Source organism: Pseudophryne corroboree, chromosome 2 (genome assembly GCF_028390025.1).
Source record: "Pseudophryne corroboree isolate aPseCor3 chromosome 2, aPseCor3.hap2, whole genome shotgun sequence".
In the NCBI taxonomy this organism is placed as follows: domain Eukaryota; kingdom Metazoa; phylum Chordata; class Amphibia; order Anura; family Myobatrachidae; genus Pseudophryne; species Pseudophryne corroboree.
The window spans coordinates 149126353-149148490 of record NC_086445.1 but is presented as its reverse complement, the minus strand read 5'-3'; the positions used below and the strand labels follow the sequence as shown (position 1 = coordinate 149148490).

The 22138-nt window shown below is 42.6% G+C and overlaps 1 protein-coding gene across 9 annotated transcripts in view; it reads right to left on the bottom strand.

Annotated features, from left to right (window-relative positions):
• Nucleotides 1-22138, bottom strand: part of NBEA (neurobeachin) — a 1049301-nt gene that overhangs the window by 79948 nt on the left and 947215 nt on the right. For all 9 annotated transcript variants that reach the window (XM_063951811.1, XM_063951806.1, XM_063951798.1 and 6 more), the window contains 2 exons: nt 21257-21397; nt 10531-10650 (listed from right to left, as the gene is read on the bottom strand). In XM_063951811.1, coding sequence (XP_063807881.1) covers nt 10531-10650; nt 21257-21397 — 261 coding nt within the window. The remainder of the gene's footprint in view (nt 1-10530; nt 10651-21256; nt 21398-22138) is intronic.

The following is a 22138-nucleotide window of genomic DNA, read 5'->3' as shown; positions in this document are numbered from 1 at the left end:
AACAAACAAACAAACAAACAAACACTTTCTAGTTTAAATATGATAAAATTTAAAAAGAAAAATCATCAGCTTTACTTACAATCCTGTGTAAACAACTGTCCTAATAAGTTCTAATTAACCCTGGGTGGCATTGTATACATGTTTTGCAGGATTTACAAGTTTATCTTTATGGGATGCACACTGACAGTATACAAACAGTGGAGGATTAAAAGATTTGGGGCCCTGGGACGTATGTACTTCCTGATTCATAACGACAGTACATGTCAAGTGTACATTTATTTATATAGTGCACACATATTCCGCAGCGCTTTACAGAGAATTTTTGCCCATTCACATCAGTCCCTGCCCCAGTGGAGCTTACAATCTATATTCCCTATCGCATGTACACATTCACGCTAGGGTTATGTTTGTTGGGAGCCAATTAACTTACCAGTATATTTTTGGATTGTGGAAGGAAACCCACGCAAGTACGGGGAAAATATACAAACTCTACACAGTTAAGGCCACGGTGGGAATCAAACCCATGACCTCAGTGCTGTGAGGCAGTAATGCTAAAGTACATTTAGCCCATATGATCCCTAGTCTCACTTCCATTGTCACATGCTGTAAGTGACCGTGGAAGAGTAGAAGGATCAGTGCTGCAGGAGTGTCCAGTGGGACAAGGGAGGCCAGCGTCCACCTCCTCCACCCCCAGCACCTCAGTCTCGGCCTAGTCAGAGACAACAAACCCAAAGAAGCAGGCAGTCCTTGAGAGTGGGTGGGACCAAAGCCTCTCCAATCACCCTGCGCGATGGAAAAGGGCGCCGTTGGAGCAGTGACTGTGCAGCCACCTTGACTTTGCTCTGTGGGTGGCTGCATCAATCACACACCTCTCATTATGGCCCTGTAGGAGCTCCTAAATAAAAACACCACTAAAAATTGCTTTAATTGGGCCAAAAAAAACCAAACCTGTTTCTGCACGACTTTGGTGGACAGGTCTCACATTCACCAACTTTCATTTTTACTACTGGGCTCATTTTTGCCTTAACACTTTCATTATTATAAAAATGTACAGCATTAGCATATTCCATTGCGCTTTACAATTGGGAACAACACAGTACTAAACCAAGACTGGGTAATAACAGACAGGTAGAGAGGTCATATATATTTCATTTAGTAATTCATTTTTAGAATAGTCACTTCATATGTGACACCACAGAGAAGGGGACCCAGTGCTCCTCCACCTAAAACACAACACTCCCCCTCTCTAGTTCTAACTAAACCTGGAATCATATCCAGCAGCACTGTACAGTATAAAGAGCCATAGTCACATGTAGTTTTACATCCCTCTCTGTGGCCTGTGGCCCTGGACACACCGGGAGGTGATGCAGCCGGAGCAGAACTAAACATAATCATCGATAAATTACTGTGAGGTACAGCGCGGGCAGCACTTTCCTGAGAAGCCCACAGACCTGAACGTTGTTTTGTACTCTTTATCTGTAGGCTATCAGACCCAGGAGTTACTCAGCGATCTATTGGGGTGTGGATCATTAGATCGACAGTGTCTAGGTCGACAATGTTTAGGTCAACCACTATAGGTCGACAGTCACTAGGTCGACAGGGTTTCTAGGTCGACATGAGTTTTCATGTTTTTTTGGGGGTCGTTTTTTACGTACAGTGACCGGGAAGCCCAATTAGTGCACCGTGTCCGCTCGCCATGCTTCGGGCAAGGTGCCTCGCTCCACTACCGCTATTTCCAATCGTAGTCCGTTTGGGTAGTTAAGTATGAAAAAGTAAAAAACAAAACAAAAAATATATTAAAAAAAAAAAACTCATGTCGACCTTTTGACCTGTCGACCTAGAAACCCTGTCAACCTTGAAAACATGTCGACCTAGTGACTGTCGACCTAGACACTGTCGATCTTCAGACCGGATCCCATCTATTGATCACTATTTTTAGTTGTGCTCAAGGCACGGTAACCTTTCAGTTAATGCAATGCAGCAATGCTAATGGAGTGAGCGCAGACCTGCATATGAGTAGGATATTTCAGGGGTGAATCCGACTTGTGCTCAGCAGTCACAACATTAAACAGTCTAGTTTCTACAGTTTACCCACAATTCTGATTGCCTGTGTGACTTTCTCCATATGGTGGACAATAAAATACACAAAGAATATAAAGGCCACAGAATGGAAGAGGACAATGCAATTAACTGTCCTGCGAGGTAAGTGTCAAAGATTTCTGTGCCAAAACCTATAGCAACACAATGGAAGCATTGCTAAGGGCACTTATTACATTTGTTACATGTACTCAGCACATTCCTTCTTTCACCTGTGTTCTTGTAGACCATACAACCTCCATTGCTGGAGCAAGGACTTCAGCAGCAGGCAGGTACTACAGAATGCATAGCTATCACTCAGCCAGTTCTCACAGTCTTACCAGTGTGCCATGACTGCGCTCTGGGAGGGCTCAGGGCACTGACCATGTATTAATAGGGGAATACTGATTGGTTATACAAGTAAAGCCTCAATTAGGAATTTATATTTCAAATGCTGTATAGTAAAATAGATAATATTCATTAGATAAATGGTGCACTTATACCTTTCTCCTACCCCCCGCAGAATGGAGAGAGAATACTTTACTCTTTAATACTTTTACATCCTGGTTCATATCTCAATCAAATGTGTTGCTTATTATTGATCTTTAAGTGATTAAAGTTTGGAGCAATTGATAATGTCCCAGTTATTCTCACCTATGTAATGTAAACCGTCTTTATGTTTGGAAGAGAGAAACAGCTAAGCCAGTGGTTCCCAAACTTTCTTGAGTCACAGCCACAGAGAATCAGATTTTTTTTTTCCAGGGTACCCTTAGGCCAAAAGTTTCTTAATGAGAAATTCAGGAAAAAATAATTTAAATTAAGTAAACTGTGTCATCCTTAGAGTCAGTTATGTGATGAGGGCAGGATTCGCTTCCGTTTGTGCACATAATTTATGAATGGAAGCCACAAGCACTGGTTTTGCTTATTACATTGGGCATAAATAATATGAGTTGATCCTGGACCACCAACCAAGGGCACCGTCCCAAGGGTGCCACGACAACACGTTTGGGAACCACTGAGATAAGCTATATTCTGGGTTGAGCAGATGCTGTCATGGTGTCTATGCCTCCTGAATTGTGAACTTTTAAGTGGCTGTTTGCTATCCCAAAAGAAAACCACTGGGTCCGTTTGGAACCATAGCTATCAATGCATTAGTAAGTGGGGGAGATGTACTGTATCATGTCCTATCAAGTCTTTACAGAGTGCAAGTGGAGAAGTTCTCCATAGCAACTAATCAGCTACAAATATCATTATATAGAATGTAATTGATAATGACGGCTAGAACCTTATTAGTTGCTATGGACAACTTCTCCACTTGACCTCTTTAGAAGGTTTTCCACATCTCCCCCATTAAGTTTACATCCTGTAGGACCTTCCTGCCTCTCTGAGCTTGGAAGGCAATTAGAGATCATTGTATTTTAGATCAGCTCTCTGTCCTATTTCAAATCATCCTAATCATCTCCTCCCAAATAGAGTTTGTGAAGGCTGTGGGATATTACAAGGTGGTGGCGAGAACTGTCATCACACTAAGGGTTGGGTTATTTGGAAGCTCTGTTAGAATACTATGACAGTTCAACTGGTGGACCCAGAGTCAGCAGCATTCTTGTTGCCTTTTCTGATCTTCCTTTGAGTGTATTATGCCACCTCCTTGGCAGCATAGGGTATAAAAGTCCTGGTTGTGACCAGAAGCAATCATGACACCAAAGTAAAACACAGGGAACACAGTTACCCCAAGCTGACAGGTAACTACCACACGGAAGAAAAGTGCAAGCCTTTTCCAGAGCGAGAAGCAGGATGAGGTTGATAACGGGCCATACCTGCTGGCATCTGTCTTAACATTACTATAATGACTACTTCACAGTTCTAGTCTCTGACATCCACGGTCTCTCCTTATTGCATCCATACCACACTAGCATTAGCTGCACAGAAACCTTAGTCACCAATGGCTCCTTTACAGTGTGTGGCCAAACATGCTTCTACTTCCTGTAGCCATACATGTTCCCTACTGCCAGCTACAATTGTAATGTCGCTAACATACAGCCCAAGTGTCCGCAACATCTTTTTTGTTTTAAGCTTACTTGGCCAAGGTCATCTATACCTTCTGTTTCAAGTCAGGTGTATGCTATTTATTTACATCATGATCCCCTTGATGTACATCACTACGTAATATTTTTGTGTTTTAGAAATAAGAATGTTTTATTATCAAGCATCCCACTTAAAGGTCTGTTTATTATAGCGATAGAAGTCTTTGGCCCCCACTATCACCATCTCACATTGGCAATAGCAGTGGCTGGTGGGGTAAAAATAAAATAAAAAAATAATATATTAAATAAAGAATCTCTCCTTGAAGTAATTTAAAGATAATTTAAATCCTTTTTTTCCACAGCTGGCACAAGAAGTCCGTGTCTTGGCATCAAGTCCACTGATAATGCATGAGCCGGCAGGTTGGGTAACACACAGGTACCTGGCCAGCACTGCTGCAAAGCTGATCATCGCTCAGCTGCCCACGTGAAATTTTAGGGGTAAATAGCAGGAAGGATTTTTCATTGCTGCAATAACCAGAAACAGAAGATTTTCATTTTCACATTACATAAACCCACAGTCTGTAGTCTCTAGGCTTGTACTGTTCCCATGGCACAAAGTGCAAGGTGGTCACTGAGAACCTATATCTTAATGTGACTCCTGCATGTTGCTTAACTATCATCTTGACTGGAGATTTATCAAAGTGCAGAGAGAGATAAAGTACTAACCAATCAGCTTCTGCAATTTTAGGGCTGTGTTTGAAAAATGATATTTGCTGATTGGTTGGTACTTTCTCTCTCCCCAAGCTTTGAAAAATCTCCCCCTTTACTACTGATCCTCTCAACGTAGCATTTGGGGGTACTCTGTTTTCCTTCAGGTAGGTGCCCAAAATAATTCTAACATTGGATGAAACATGGCTTTTTTTCCAGATTAAACTTGACAACCCATAAGTGAAAGTAAGACACATTATGCCATTTTAGCTAAAGATGGATTTATCCTAATCTGGAGTTTTTTATTGAAACTACTTATCTCCAGTTTGCTCGGAATCCTGCCCAGGTTAATTATAAATGTGATGAAGAACTGCAGTGATAAACCAAGCTATGTACGTTTCATATCTGTGGGTTTCATTGTCTTAACCAATGTGTTTAGATATTTTATCCTACATCAAAAATGTATTTTCCATCACATGCGTGCCATTAAATATGTGTAAAGCCATCCATAGTTCTGGCAAGGTTAGAAATCACTGTATCCCTGATGGAGTAAATGTGTATGAATACTATATAACGAAGGGTAACCGATACCTACGTCGCAAAAACCCTGCATGAAAAATATGGCAGGACGTGCAGAGGCGCAGACTGAGCTATAAAACATACCATAATTGACATGCCACGTCTGTAAATGTGATCCAGATTTTATTTTACAGCTTTATTAAAACCCTATAATATAGCTAATGGCGCACTATGCTATGGAGGAGACACATCCCGAAACACATTTCTAATTTACAGCCTTGTGACAGACCCAAGCTGTTGAAAAATTAAAGCGACTTTCAAGAAAGTCTCGGAGTGATAAAAGACGACTATTAACGCTATCAAAACTGTATACCTCCTGAATCAAACCTGACATTTTATTTTAATACATTTTGCTACAAAAGCCTACTGTTTGTACGGTGAGTCTGCGAAACAAGATCCTAAGGAGGCATTTTTCACTCTCCAAATCATATATCACCGATGGTTTTTATGGTTGCCATATTTCTTTTCTTCAAAAGTTGATCCCTTGGCATCTATTAAGCTGGAATGAGTCTTTCTGTGGGTCAGTAAGTCAGACCTGGTCATCTCCATTAACTGTATTAATTTACACTATGTCACCTTAATGACATCTTGTCACAACTACCCTTTCAAACAACAACAAATTACATCCAGAAAGTAATATAACAATTCTGAGAGGCTTTGGGCCAGATTAACGCTGAACGGCAGATTCTTTAGATTTCATATGGTACAGGGGAGTTTAGGAGGGGGGCGGCAATAGGAAAAGAAGTCACAATTGGCCAAGCTAAGGTCGTTTCCGGGTGACTTGCTTCCTGAAAGGTCATTCAACCAGCAATTATTCTTCAGCCATGTTCTTTTCATTACCAATAAAGAATTATAGAAAATGACAAGCAAATCTTCAGCTTTTTATTTTTACCTCTCAGATTATTATTACTCATTTTTTCTGACATGCATTTGTCTGTATCGTGTCTTACACCGCTGCTAATATTTTGTGGATGGTGCATATGTAATAATCAGCACAGATCCAGTAAATAAATATGTAAGTGCTACGGACGGGAAAAGAAACGGAAAGTAGCCTGGAGTTCTAATAATGAACCCTGCACCATCAGGGGTTAAACTTCATGACATTCTGTGATTAGCAAACGGGACTGCGCCTCTTAGACCGCTATTCACATATGATGATTTCAAAACCGCAAATTTTAAGTACCAATGAAAACGCATGATACATACAAAGGTGTCTGACATGCAATTGTTTACTAGCATTAGTAGTAGCATTCAGAAGGTCCATAGACCCATATACATGTGTTGTAAGAGCGCTAAAAGCACAAATAAATACCTGTAACTTAATGCCAGAGGGTATGAGGCCAAAAAGCTATTTATTGCTACATATATAATGTTATATACATAGAAATAATGTTTTGGCTTCATAAAGTACTAAAAGTATAGAGACGGATGGGCTAATGCAAAGTGGGTGATATGCCATTTGGCGTAACCTATCACACTGCACATGAACCCTCACTGCACACTTCCAGAGCAATGTGCATGCTCGTGTGTAGTATGGTTTGCCAGCGACCAGCATACCGGCGCCGGAATCCTGACCGCTGGCATACCGACAGCTGAGCGAGTGCAAATGAGCCCCTTGCGGACTCGCTGTCCTCGCCACACTGCGGGCTACGCGCGCCATGCTATCTATTCTCCCTCCAGGGGGGTCATGGACCCCCAAGAGGGAGAAAAGATGTCGGTATGCCGGCAGTCGGGATTCCGGTGCCGGTATGGTGGTCGCCGGGAGTTCTATCGTAAGCCAAGCACAGTAAGTGCAGGATCTTGTCGGAGTAGATTAAGAGAGCAGTGGGGCCTGTGCGCAGTCTTCGGGGTGTTTCCCTCCTCTCTCGCAGTGCAGGTGTGAGAAGATACTGGCACATTGCCAGAGTCTACTGCGCAAGCACAGCTCTCTGGGAACATGCCCTAAGCCATGTTCCCAATTACTTCTCTACTGTACATACACAAATCTCCGGGAAAATGGTGGCTGCAGGACTCCAGAGAGGTGAGAATAATATATGGGGTGCAGGGTGTGCGGTGTGGGCCCCCTGGACCCAGAGGGGTGTGTGCACCGCTCACTCTGCAACCACTACAGATACACCACTGGGTTCTTGTAATTGAGAACGTATGCAGACCAGGAAAAAGTCACATATATTCCCGGGAAAAACTGATTGCTTGCGGGTGATCACTGGCACGTGGAAATAGCGGATGATGATGATGATGGTGGTATGGGCACAGATTATGCTGCCAGCAAGTTTCCTTGTGTCTTATACGTATAGAGACGTTTTAGCATATCCTTTTTTTTATTTTTTAAAGGTATACTTTATTCCCATTTTGCTTTTACGTCATACTTGCCTACTCTCCCGAGAAAGCGGACAAATCTCCTGGAGCTGCCCGCCCCCCCGCCCACTTACCGAGTAAAGTGGGTAGACCAGGTAGCCAATGGTGCGATTCATACTGAACCGCATCACCACAGCCACGCCCCCCGCTGTACAATGGCGGTAATCTCGGCATTGTGGCTATGATGACGCAAATGCGCATCCCAGCCCCCTGCCTCATCACGCCTCCTCCCTGCCCCCTATTACAAGCCATGCCCCCACATCGCTCGCCTCTATGCCGACCTGGCTGCCCCTCCCGGAAGGGGCAACTATAAAGTCAGCAACAATGTTCTACTTATGCATCAGCCCCAAAATCTGCAGGGTGATAATGTGAAACAAAACCAATTTCTCTTTTCAAAATTTGATCATGTCATTTTATTTCATAATAAATATATAAATGTCAATGTGAATGTGCTCTTATTACATTCTCTTGTAGCCATAGGTTTATTAAAGGATCACTGAACTAGCTTATAAAATACTATGTACTAACTAGAAGTGAAGATATGTGAGATAAGGTTGTGATTGAGGTGGAAGAGTTTCCCTAGGCACACCAGCTTCCTGTTACAAACCCATTAAAGCGCACTGAAGCCTCAGTCAGCAGTGACAAATCAATAAATGAATGTGAGGTCACTAGCAGCAAATATAACCACAATGTAAAACATCTCAAATCCTGTCAAGGTTTGGAAACTTTCCCTTTTTTTATTTGTAAATATAATTACCAGCTTTTTCAAATAAAGCGCCAGGTTAATACATCTGCCCCATGGTAACTTGTACAGATTTTCCAGCCCTTTAAAAACAAATCACTGCCGCAGTCCCTGAAATAGATGTCTGAGGTACTAGCATATTCGCACAGTAGAAATATTCAAGTATTATTATCATTATTATTATCCTTTATTTATATGGCGCCACAAGGGTTCCGCAGCGCCCAATTACAGAGTACATAAACAAATAATCAAAACAGGAAAACAGCAACTTACAGTTGAAGACAATATAGGACAATACAGGGTAAATAAACATAGCTACAGCAGCAGACGACACTGGAATAAGTTTTCACAAATTTGATCAACAAATAGTCAAACCGGAAAGCTTACAGCTTGTGTACACAGTATCAGATGTACTGTAAATCACTGATATAGATATTATAAAATATACAAAGGATGGGGAAAAAAGCTTCTTTTTTATCATCGCAGTTGAAAAAGAAAAAAAACGTGCATGGTTTACACAAGGAGCAATAACTGTGATTCTCTATTAGGTTCACAGTGCTTGTGTTTGCTGGATTAATCTAAAGTGCGTTGTTGCATAATATCCCCAGGCAAGCGAGTAAAAGCTGAGGCTGAAGAGAAAGAACCCACATTTTAAATAGATCTTGTCATTAATGCTTTATTAATTGCCCCAGGCAATGCACAGCTCAGTGCAGGGTGAGCCATTGCAATATGACACTTTAAGGTCAAATCCAATCCCTGCTGTGTTTTATGGAGTAGACCAAATATTGAGTTAACAGCAGGAAAGCAGAATTTATTTGTGTTGTTTTTTTTTTTGCCTCACTCACACAGATATTTGATCTAAATTAAAGCAGAGATTTTAATAGAAGAGGAAAACCTTTAGCACTCAACATCAAACGTCAATTGTTTTAAACAGTTACGATAATTCTAGCAGGTTTTATACACTGGCCTCAGAATAATTCATTGTACAGATGTTCTCTGCTATAACAACTGCCAGACCTGTCACTTTATGGGGTTAAATATAAAAAGGCACATATACAGTACTGACCGCGACATGGTAACAAATTAACAACATGGTGCTTAACATATTTATCCTATAGTCCGGCAGACATGTACTGTCTATCCGTCCATATTTATCTTTCTCTCTCTCTGTCCAACTAGTTTTACTTAAACTACTTTGCAGCAACAAACAACATAAATACGGGAATGGATGTAAGTGTAGCTTTTGCACATGCTAGGTTCTCATTTGCAGTGGCTCATCTATCAAGAGAGTAGGATGTATTTATCATGGGTACGGGATACATCACTGTATCTGCCCCCTGGTCCTAGGTACCACCTCCTCCCTCCTTATGCATGTCCGGTGACTCCATGTTTCCAGTGATATGTTTGTAAAACATGGCTCCGCACAGGAAGAGGTGCATAATGGGAATCTGCACATGTTCCCCTCCCGTCCATAAAATGCTCCAGCTCATTTGGCCTGTGATATACTGTATGTTCAAATATTATATATAACGTGTAATGTTTGTAATGTATGCTACATTTTTCCGCCTTCTTATGCTATGTATTCCCCCCTTCATGTTGCTGCTTGGCGATGCACTGTACCGCAAAAAAATCCTACTGTATGTGAGTACACCTGGCCAATAAAGTTGATTCTGATTCTGATATGGGGTATTAATCAAAGTCCATATACTCTCTTGCTTATTATAATAATACATAAAGACATTACAAATAACCCATGAATAAGAGTCAACTTATTCTGCAGAAAATTTTCTAATGCATCAGGTTGAAAAAGTTGACAGGCTTCGAAAAAACCCTGAATCCTTAAATGGTTCATTGTTGCAGGATACGACTTATGTGTTCATTCTAAATGGTTATTTAACCGCACGTTTGCACGGAATTAGACTTGCAGGGAGAGATTCTGTTACAGCATATTATTTCACATAAGATAGCGGCATTATAAGACATACATAGTAAATATAATCTCATTGGATGGCTGATATTTCACAGTATGTTATTATATAGCCTCACCTTTACATCGGATGTGTCTCTTTGGCTGTTCCTCCATGATCTCGCCACAGCGGAAAACGTTCGGTCTGGATGATCAAACTTGCTCTCATTAGCATTGAGGAAAAATGTGGTGAAGGGTTCCTACGTAAGGACAAATTAACAGACCATTAAATGAGTTGCTAATTAAGAAGAACACTATAGAATTAATGACAATACTAAAAGAGAATACTGGGAAGTAGCAGCAGTTATCTCCTAACCACTGGAAAATGACTGTATATGTCTGCGCTTATAATTTACCAGTTCGCTATAAACCGGCAGAGCTTTGTCTGAGAATACAATTTACTAATTCATTTGGAACCCGTAATGTCAGAACTTGATTGCTAAATACATGAGAAATAATTATGAGTATTGGCGTATAACACAAACACACACTTTTAAACCAGAAACCTAGGTACATAATAACGCAGAATGTTTTACACATGTTCTCATGTAGTACAAAGCAATGGATAATCATTCCGGCTCAATATTGCCACGCAAAGCTACAAACACACAAATTATGTTAAAGCTGTTCTATTGCTCCACAGCATGGCTTTATCCACAGCTGGGGGTAGATTATACCAGCACGCTGCCTGAATGATCTGCTTACACCACTTTTAAATAAATCATATTTACTTAAACGTGCGCAGTTGGCAACAGGCAAGTGATAACTTACAGCAGACTTGCATACACATGCAATTAAAAAACGCGAGGTGGGGAATTGGTAAAGGAACATATTTTTACAATGTATTGCAGGAATAACAAAAATGTGTGTGTGTGTTTTGGATGTTTTCACAGGTTTTAGGTCTTTTCACCATCGATAAACAGACCCGTGATACTCTCAGTGTATTAGCTAACACTAGTACACCCGCTGCATCATACAGAAAGCTAGAATTAATGGATGCCCCAGTTGACCATTTATTGCTTATTTACTGGTGAATCCTTTTTGACAATTTTTCCAAGAAGAAACATAATTTCCATAAAGCCAGAATTTCCAAACACCGTTTCAAACACATCCTTGTAACATCAGGCAGCGCAGCAGTAAATGACATGCCATCACCCTGCTTGCAAACACTTCATTAATCCTAAAATCTCTTCACGTATAATTTTGCAGAGGAAACTCTGTGCACACTCATCTGAGTTAATTTATTTGTATATTTGTCCTGTCAGTGTCGCCCATTCTGGTGTAAAACATGAAGTGATGTGTATTAAAGCTACCAGGCTACTGCTGCCTTCATACATTACCCGGAGAGGCAACACTGCCATGGAAATTCACGGTGCTCTGTATCACACAGTAAAATAACCAACCAGACATAAATAGCCTGTAGTCTGAGGAGAAATTTGATGGCCCCTCTAAAAAAAAACCACCAATTAGATTAACTTTATCCTATAATTGTTCATGAATGCCTATTTCATACTGTACCTGCCTAATATAGTCACAGTTCATAGCTTTGCTTTGTGCTGGTTAAATCAAAAATACTTTTTCAACGGCTCTATGCACAGTAATAAACCTCATGTGCTTTGGATAGATAATGGGATATACGGGAAACAGCAGGGAAAACCAAAATATACAATTGCAATGCATGAGCCACACAGCCCTGGCAAGTTACACCAAGATCTGATCAGGACCTAGCAGATATCGTCTGAGACAGGTAGTAGCATGGATAGTGGTCTAACAGTGTGGATTATTTGGCCCAAACGTCAAACACCTGGATCTTTCAGGTATAGCTCCCATGGGTATATGTATGAGCATAATCAAAAACTCATCCAATCTAGATAAATTCAATGATCTAAAAATCTCTATCAGATGACCAGAAAGCATAAGTAATAAGCCATGGCTAATTCCCTGTTACTAGAACCTGTCACTAACAGCCCGCTCTTGGCATGGGCGGTGGCCATTTTGCCCACAGAACATAAGCAACAAGTTAAGATATTGAAGTCAAATAAGTACTTGGGGCAGTTTCAGATGTTTGACTACTGTGCAAAAATACCTCCACCTATATATTAGTGTAACCCAGGCTATGGGAGCTATATTTTGTGGGCAGAAACACAGACATGAGTATGTGGCCCGTCCATATAACTCTGCCACTATAGTTCAGGTGTTAAGTACGGTATATCCATTGTTGAGTCCAGATGGTTTCATCAAATTGACCAAAGTACTAATTAAGTCACCTGTGCTCAAGCATGGATATAATAACAATAATTTTATTTATATAGCCCTCTTTCTCCAATAAGACTCAAGGCACTTAAAGCCTGCACTGTAATGACGGTGTTTGAGAAACTCTGTACTAGGGACTCGTGACATCACTGAGGCAAACACATGATAAGTTGCATTCTTCTGAATATTGGGTTTAGCACACACACAATGGTGTATGTATAGCCAACTGCTCAGACACAGCACAATTTCATTCTGCAGTAACACATGGCATTCTATACAGCAAACACAGGTATAACACAGCTGACATAGCAGATGCTTTAACATTTATAATGACATGAACTAATACACGTTAAATGTACTGTATAACATAGGGCCTAATTCAGCATGGATCATAGATGTGTGAAAAATAGCACATCTACAACCCATTACACTGACATGCGGGGGGGCGCCCAACACAGGGCAAGTCCGCCCCACATGCCGGGTCCTGCCCCCCTTCCCTCGCAAACATGCTAAAGCATCGCACAATGGCGATGCTTACGCATGTTTACGGATGCCCTTTGCCTACGCAGCCAAGCTGCTAAGGCAGACTGCAACTCACCATCTTTTGGGTCGCAGCGGCTGTGTGTGACGTCAAGCAGCTGCCGCGGCCCGCCCCGCAAATGGTCCAGACCACGCTCCCCCAATGACACCACGGAGCCCCGCCTCGCGAACGCCTCTGCCTGTCAATCAGGCAGAGGCATTCGCACATGTGAGATGCCATCGCATCTCGCTGTGTGCGCACGTGCAGTGCGGCTTCTGTGCACACTGAACTGGGCATCAGCATGCGAATACTGCCGCAGCAGCATTCCATGCTGAATTAGGCCCATAGAACACAAGTACTGCTAATGTAAACTAACATTTTTCTTCTTAAATTGTACGTGTCCCATCTTTTTGACCTAAAAAACAATACGTCCATTGTAAAAAAGATCAAGGAGATGGGTTAAACAATACTCTGTAACTGAAAAGTAGAGGTTTGTAGACCACAAGCGTTATATTATATATAGGTGAATTGTATATTAGAGTGACACTGGACAATACTGTCCTTATACACCAAGCCTCAATGTGGGACCAGACGGCTGGAGAGAGCCATGCACACCGCTGTAGTGTAATATAGTGTAGTGTAGTGACTTTTGCTTTATATGTCGGTCTTATTCGCACAGCAGACGCAGCAATACACCACTCAGTCTGCACAAGAGACACCAGGCTGCGATTATAAGCGCACAGGAATTAGTGTGAAATAAAGTACAAAGCCACAGATCAACCACAACGGAACTCTACGCAAGAAAAATCTGCGTCCGCTGTATCACAGCACTACGTATACAGACTCATTCACACGCAAATGTACAAGTGTCAAATTAATCAATAGGCTCGTAAAGCGGTTTTGTTGCATTGCAACTAAGATGAATATTCAAGTGAAAAAGACACTTGGCAAAAGCTGCTTCACACGTGATCAAATTCCTAGGGTCAAAAATGTCCTGAGACCTCAAATGGGGACCCAACATAAGCATTGTCGTAAAGAAGGCCCAGCAGCGGGTGTTCTTTCTGAGGCAACTCAGGAAATTCAACATAACGCAGAAGCTGCTGCTCATCGTAGAATCCGCAGAAGCTGCTGCTCAAGCTGCTGCGATCGTAAAATCGGTCCTATGTCCCTCTATCACAGTCTGGTACGGAGCTGCCATTGAGAGTGACAGGCGGAGGCTGCAAAGGGTGGTGAGGACAGCTGAAAAGATTGTTGGGGCTGACCTCCCTCCCGTCCAGGAATTATACCAGTCAAGGGCCGGGAAGCGAGCGGAGAAAATCGTGGCAGATATGTAGTACCCAGGTCACAAACTGTTTGAACCGATTCAATCAGGCAGATGCTACAGGTCCATTCCCGAGAAGTCGACAAGATCCATTAATAGCTTCTTCCCACTAGCTGTCCACCAGCTGAACAATATATAAAACGTCTAACATGTATAATATGTCTAATATGTCGAGTCTATCGTACAGTTGAAATGTGCAGTATGAACTCATACGTGTAATGTTTGTAACAACCAAGGGCCGTTTGGCATGACTACGGTAATAGTGTCTGAGGATACACCTGTACATATTTTCTTTCCACTCTTTAAACATGGGGCTAACCCAGAGCCATCTTAATGTATGGGCATACTGGACAGCTGACCAAGGCCCCACGATACTAAAAGTGGGCTGGGCCGGTTGACAGATGGCCCCTGGGCTGTGCCTTTGGAGCTGCTTGGGAGGCGGGTAGAGAATGATGCTCCCCAGCCGCTCTGATTGTGAATTACACATAATCAGAGCAGCCAGGCTGTATTCTCAACCTGCCTCCCAGCCTGCACCCAGGCAGTGAATGGCTGTCAGCATGCTGATTGGTCAATTTTTATTTTTTTATTCCCGTGACTGGGTGGGTAGGAGACCCAGTGCATTGTTTTGCCCGGGGTCTACAGTGCTGTTTAGATGGCCATGGGCTAACCTTGTTTTAGTTAATAAATGAATACATATTTTATTTACATACGTAATCATCATACATATATTTCGTTTTATATATATATATATATATATATATATATAATGCTTTATTTCAATTACTTTGTTTGCTTTCCTCCTTATGTACATTGACAGGCCGGCATAAATATTACGCTTTATGGACTTATTTTTCCAACCTCTGTGTATAACATTATATGGTTCACATAGTTACAGCTGCAGCAATTTTCCCTGCATTACTCCAATCAAAATATTACCAAAGTACCACTAATATTAGCACATCCATCAGCAATGGGCAGATAAGTGTACGCTTCTGTGCACATAGCAGTGATGTGGCTTTGGTACAATGCTTTTCTTGGCCTCCACTCTGAATTGGTAATGAGCCTAGGGCTGCCTTGTTTCCCCTTGGGGCCTTAATAACCTATATCCCATACAAATAAACTTTTATTAGGGGCTTGGGCATTATTTTTCTTAGAGAACATTTGGATATAGTTACAAGAGAACGTGGGAAAGCTAGAAGGCCATGTATCTGATCACCTTGTCAAGTAACAGAGGGTTACAGTCCTAGGGACTCAGTGGACGTTCATTCCAACTACAGGGTAACAAACTGGGTCCCTCATGGTTAACACAATAATGTCACATTTAATGATTGGTCCACTCCCCTTATTTTGTATCTGCTACATTCATGCTTCCCCCTAGTGCATACTATACATGGACGTTTAAGAAATCTTCTGTTAATTGCGGATGTTATCTGCTGGGTTTGGAAAGCCAATTTAACAATTAAGATGTTTCAGGTCAAACTGGACCTAAGTGTATTGGCACAAAGTGATCGTCAACTAGATGAAACATCTGATTGGGACTGTGCAGATGGAGAATCTGGATGTCCTGCGGGTACAGGGTTGGCTACACTGGACTAAAGCCCCATACACACTAGACGAGAAAGTAAAAGGTCCAATCTGAGCGAGATCTTTTACAATCTCGTCTAGTGTGTACACTCAATGTTGTTAACGTAGCGCGCTCCCAAGCATCGTTAACGACCCCCTCCCTTGTTGCCATCGCTCCCTTCCCCGCTGGCATCGGCAAGTGTGTATGCACTCCAATATCGGTGTCGGCGGGGACTCGTTTAGTGTGTATGTGGCTTAAGACTGAGGGGATGAGCAGGGGCAGTCATAAGAGATTAGTCGTAGAAATGTAATTCTTTAAACTACGGATGATGTCACGGGTATCCGGATGGTAGGTCGACAGTCAATAGGTCAACATGGGAAAAAGGTCAACACACTAACATGGTCTACACGTTTTTTGTGGGTTTTTTTTATTTATTTTTTTACTTTTTCATACTGTACCAACCACATGGACTATGATTGGGAATAGAAACCTGTGCAAATGCAGGGGACGTGATGCACTAATTGGAGTTCCTGGTCATGTTGCGCAAAAAACACCAAAAACCTTCAAAAATCTCATGTCAACCTTTTCATGTGTCGATCTGCCCCACATCCAACATTTCACAGTGTCAACCTTTTTCTCATGTCGACCAATAGTGGTCAACCTGTTGAATGTCGACCTAATCCATTGATCCATAACCATGTCACATATGTAATTTCTTAGTACAAACATTAAGGAGCGTGCAAGAATGTCTGTGAATTTCTGGGCAGGGGATTGGTAAGCAATGTTGACATGTTGCCTGTCAACATTTTAACAATGTCAACATCATAACTTTCGACATTGTTGTGTTGAAACACAGGAGACATGGTGGGATATGCAGGAAACTATTTTGTGGTCTGAAACAATGTTCCAAAGCCTCAGAGATATCACTAGTACCTATTAAACTGATTTATAAGACTATTGCTTCAGTCCAAAATGGCTGCCATCACTATCTACTGGTGACGGATAAACCAAGTGTAACGTCTGTTAAGACTGGCTGGGAACTGTTGAAGTATTGCATAAGAAACACAGGAGACATGGCGGGATATGCAGGAAACTATTTTGTGGTCTGAAACAATATTCCAAAATTTCCAATATTCCAAATTTATTAAAATACTTTCTAATGAATTGCACTTTTGCTGTATGGATGGCGCTTCTTTAAACTCTTTTGATTTGTAAGACTATTGCTTCAGTCCAAAATGGCTGCCACCACTATCTGCTGGTGACGGATACACCAAGTGTAACGCCTGTTATGGCTGTCTGGGAACTGGTAAAGCAGTGTAGTAGAGAGCTGCTTCATTTACAGATGTTAATCATTTGTAAGAGCTCTGCTCTCAGCCCTGCGGTCACGGTATTCTTTTTTTTTTCTTACCCACAGTTGCTGCAAATGAAAACTTTCTTACACAGACGTGTCACTCAGATAAGTATTGCTCAGAATTTTTTACATTTTCAAGTCAATTTGGAATTTGATTTTACTGATAACATTTCAGATTTGTGAAACAAAAGCAGACATCTGACAAGTTAATGGAATTAACAATTAGTCACTAAGCAGCCTCTTTGCGGTAGAAAGCCTGTCAGTCGCTGAGGTGGATGTACACAGATGATGTCTGCTGTCAGTCATTTCCGTAAGGAATGTAACAAAGATGGACCTCTGTGTGGCAACATCTCACTTCGGTGGACACCAAAGAATGGGCAAATAATTACACAGCTTTCAGGGTAGATCCACTTTAATCTAACCGAGCTGTATTTCCTCAGATATTCCAGTATTATATTACAAAGTAATTTCCTTGCAGCGCAGGTGAATTTTGATTGCATTTATTTTACAAGTATTTCCGCTTTACCAGTTCTCATATAATATTGGTAATAACTGCACGCGTTCATTTTAGGGAGTCATACATTCATTTTTGGAAAATCACACATTTGATATAGGTCATCAGCATTACGATTAGATACTGTGGTACATGAAAATATATCTGCGATCAGCCTGTAATGGGTAAGGGGTACTGCCTTTACCCATAAAGCCGTGTACATACTGCCATGTCGCTCAGCGTGTACCTGCGGGCCGCTCCCTGGCTTGTCCTGTCCGGCATGCTGTATGTCCAATGGGACGGCCCAAGGAACAACGGCAAGCATTTTAAAACATGGCGGGTAACTTTACACTGCGCCGTCGTCCACTGCATCGTGCCATCGCTGGGTACACACATTGTTTAGTGTGTACCCAGCATAATACTTCTGGAGAAGGCCTTTAGGATGTAGAAAACATATAGCCAGATATATTATATGCTGATTTTTGTGTCTGCTTAACTTGTCTAATATCGCACAAGTAATGGAGACAGACTGAAATCTACCACGTGGACCAGCTGTGATATAACTTCTGTGTATTCTTAATGGACAATTACTGAATGGTGACATGTTCTGAATGTAAACATGGGCAGGAGATCAACATGTCAAATGTCAACATTAACATAATGTTGACATTCGGCATGTCGACCATATGTTTTCTCATTGGTGAGATAAGTATCCCTAACCACAGCATAACGCTATATCGTCAGTGCATACAGACTGTAAGATGTATCGTCTGTGACCGCATCCACCCACATCCCGGAGCATGCAGGTCTGTCAGCTATCTCCCACGCTCAAGTGCAGAACAAACGATATGTGATGGCGTATACGACCCGCAGGAGCGCGCATCATATACAATAACTCCCGTATACACTGTCCGATGTGACCGAAATATTGGCCCTCATTCCGAGTTGTTCGCTCGCAAGTTGCTTTTAGCAGCTTTGCACACGCTAAGCCGCCGCCTACTGGGAGTGAATCTTAGCTTATCAAAATTGCGAACGAAAGATTCGCAATATTGCGAAAAGACTTCTCTGTGCAGTTTCTGAGTAGCTCGAGACTTACTCTGCCAGTGCGATCACTTCAGTGCTTGTCGTTCCTGGTTTGGCGTCACAAACACACCCAGCGTTCGCCCAGACACTCCTCCGTTTCTCCAGCCACTCCCGCGTTTTTCCCAGAAACGGTAGCGTTTTTTCAAACACTCCCATAAAACGGCCTGTTTCTGCCCAGAAACACCCACTTCCTGTCAATCACATTACGATCACCAGAACGAAGAAAAAATAAGAATTTACTTACCGATAATTCTATTTCTCGGAGTCCGTAGTGGATGCTGGGGTTCCTGAAAGGACCATGGGGAATAGCGGCTCCGCAGGAGACAGGGCACAAAAAGTAAAGCTTTCCGATCAGGTGGTGTGCACTGGCTCCTCCCCCTATGACCCTCCTCCAAGCCTCAGTTAGGTACTGTGCCCGGACGAGCGTACACAATAAGGGAGGAATTTTGAATCCCGGGTAAGACTCATACCAGCCACACCAATCACACCGTACAACTTGTGATCTAAACCCAGTTAACAGTATGATAACAGAGGAGCCTCTGAAAGATGGCTCCCTACAACAATAACCCGAATTAGTTAACAATAACTATGTACAATTATTGCAGATAATCCGCACTTGGGATGGGCGCCCAGCATCCACTACGGACTCCGAGAAATAGAATTATCGGTAAGTAAATTCTTATTTTCTCTATCGTCCTAGTGGATGCTGGGGTTCCTGAAAGGACCATGGGGAATAGCGGCTCCGCAGGAGACAGGGCACAAAAAGTAAAGCTTTCCGATCAGGTGGTGTGCACTGGCTCCTCCCCCTATGACCCTCCTCCAAGCCTCAGTTAGATTTTTGTGCCCGGCCGAGAAGGGTGCAATCTAGGTGGCTCTCCTAAAGAGCTGCTTAGAAAAGTTTAGCTTAGGTTTTTTATTTTACAGTGAGTCCTGCTGGCAACAGGATCACTGCAACGAGGGACTTAGGGGAGAAGAAGTGAACTCACCTGCGTGCAGGATGGATTGGCTTCTTGGCTACTGGACATCAGCTCCAGAGGGACGATCACAGGTACAGCCTGGATGGTCACCGGAGCCTCGCCGCCGGCCCCCTTGCAGATGCTGAAACAAGAAGAGGTCCAGAATCGGCGGCAGAAGACTCCTCAGTCTTCTAAAGGTAGCGCACAGCACTGCAGCTGTGCGCCATTTTCCTCTCAGCACACTTCACACGGCAGTCACTGAGGGTGCAGGGCGCTGGGAGGGGAGCGCCCTGGGAGGCAAATGAAAACCTATTTGGCTAAAAAATACCTCACATATAGCCTCCGGGGGCTATATGGAGATATTTAACCCCTGCCAGAATCCACTAAAGAGCGGGAGAACCTCGTAATGCCGTGAGTAAAATACCAAACTTCTTAGCAAATTTACTTGGCGCAGTCGCAGTGCGAACATTGCGCATGCGCAATTAGCGGAAAATCGCTGCGATGCGAAGAAAATTACCGAGCGAACAACTCGTGTCTGGTGCAGATCGGACAATGGGGGTCATTCCGAGTTGATCGCTAGCTGCCGTTGTTCGCAGCGCAGCGATCAGGCTAAAAACTACATTTCTGCACATGCGTATGCCCCGCAATGCGCACGTGCGATGTACGGGTACAAAGCCCGTTGTGGTTGTGCACAGGTTCTAGCAAAGTTTTCAGTTGCACTGGCGGCCGCAAGAAGATTGACAGGAAGGGGGCGTTTCTGGGTGTCAACTGACGGTTTTCAGGTAGGGTTTGCAAAAACACAGGTGTGTCTGAAAAAACACAGGCGTGGCTGGGCGTTCGCTGGGCGGGTGTATGACGTCAAATCCGGACACGAATAGGCTGAAGTGATTGCAAGCGCTGAGTAGGTTCAGAGACACTCAGGAACTGCACAAACTGTTTTTTGCAGATCTAGGCTGCACATGCGTTCGCACTTCTGCTAAGCTAAAATACACTCCCCAGTGGGCGGCGGCATAGTCGAACATTGATAAATAATTGCCTGTCAGTGTTCAGTCATTGTTAATATTCTTCCCATGACAACATTCTGAATGTCATTGCTATGGTGTCAACAATCTGTCAATTTCAACACTCTGAACATATATACGGTGCCAGTTAGATAAAGTTACCCATAGCTTAGTATTGGTGGGTGAAGCTGTGCGATTCCCACCAAGCTAAATACAACAGGTTTATGACTACAGTAGAACACAGAACAGGAGCTGCATACTTACGATGCGAACGAGCCAGCACAGCGTATAGGTGGAGGCAGAGTAATGTGTGTTATAGTGGTAGGGCGGTGTCTGGTCGTCTTCCCACGTCTCATAGCGCTCTGCATAAAACACTGCTCTCTTTGGATTCAAAGCACCAATAGGCTAGAAAACAGGTACAAAAAGGACAGGGTTAATATCTGTTGTAGGGTGCTTTTATCAATGGCTACAAAAACACATGGCGAATCACTCTGTCATGTACGTATGATGGTTCCCCAACAAAGGTGTAACTTTCATGCAGAAACATTTCTTGAATGTTGCGAGGCGGTGGGAGAAAGACGGTATCTGATTTCAGCGATAACTCTTTAGATGCTGTCAAACGAATGCTGACACCTGACAGCCTAATGAATTTACATTAAACAGCAGCTTTCACTAATAGTTGTAGAATATGTAGAAATACTGCTGTGGTAATGCAGCAGCCTTCTCCATCAGGTTCAGCACAAAATGTAGTGCATTTAAGTGTTGACATACACATGTCACATTCCAGCAAGCTAAGTGACAACTTGATTACCTGCTCACATTGTTCTAGAGAATGAACCCGTACTCCACATACACAACACAGTGTATATGGAAAAACTGTTCACCTGCTGCTGCAAACACTCCAGTTACAACTGTACGGTGCATTTATGCACACATCGCTATTGTTCAGGCAAGGCCATTGTTCAGGGTTGCTCTGAACAGCAGCTTCTTCATCCAGCCCACGGTAAGTATCTTTCAGTACGCTATTTAAAAAGTGTTGTATCGACAAAAAAACAACACGAACGTTGAAATATTATTTGGGCTTTTTAATAAACTACAAATAAAATAATTCTGGCAACAGGAAAGCGGTTACTTTAGGTGATCACG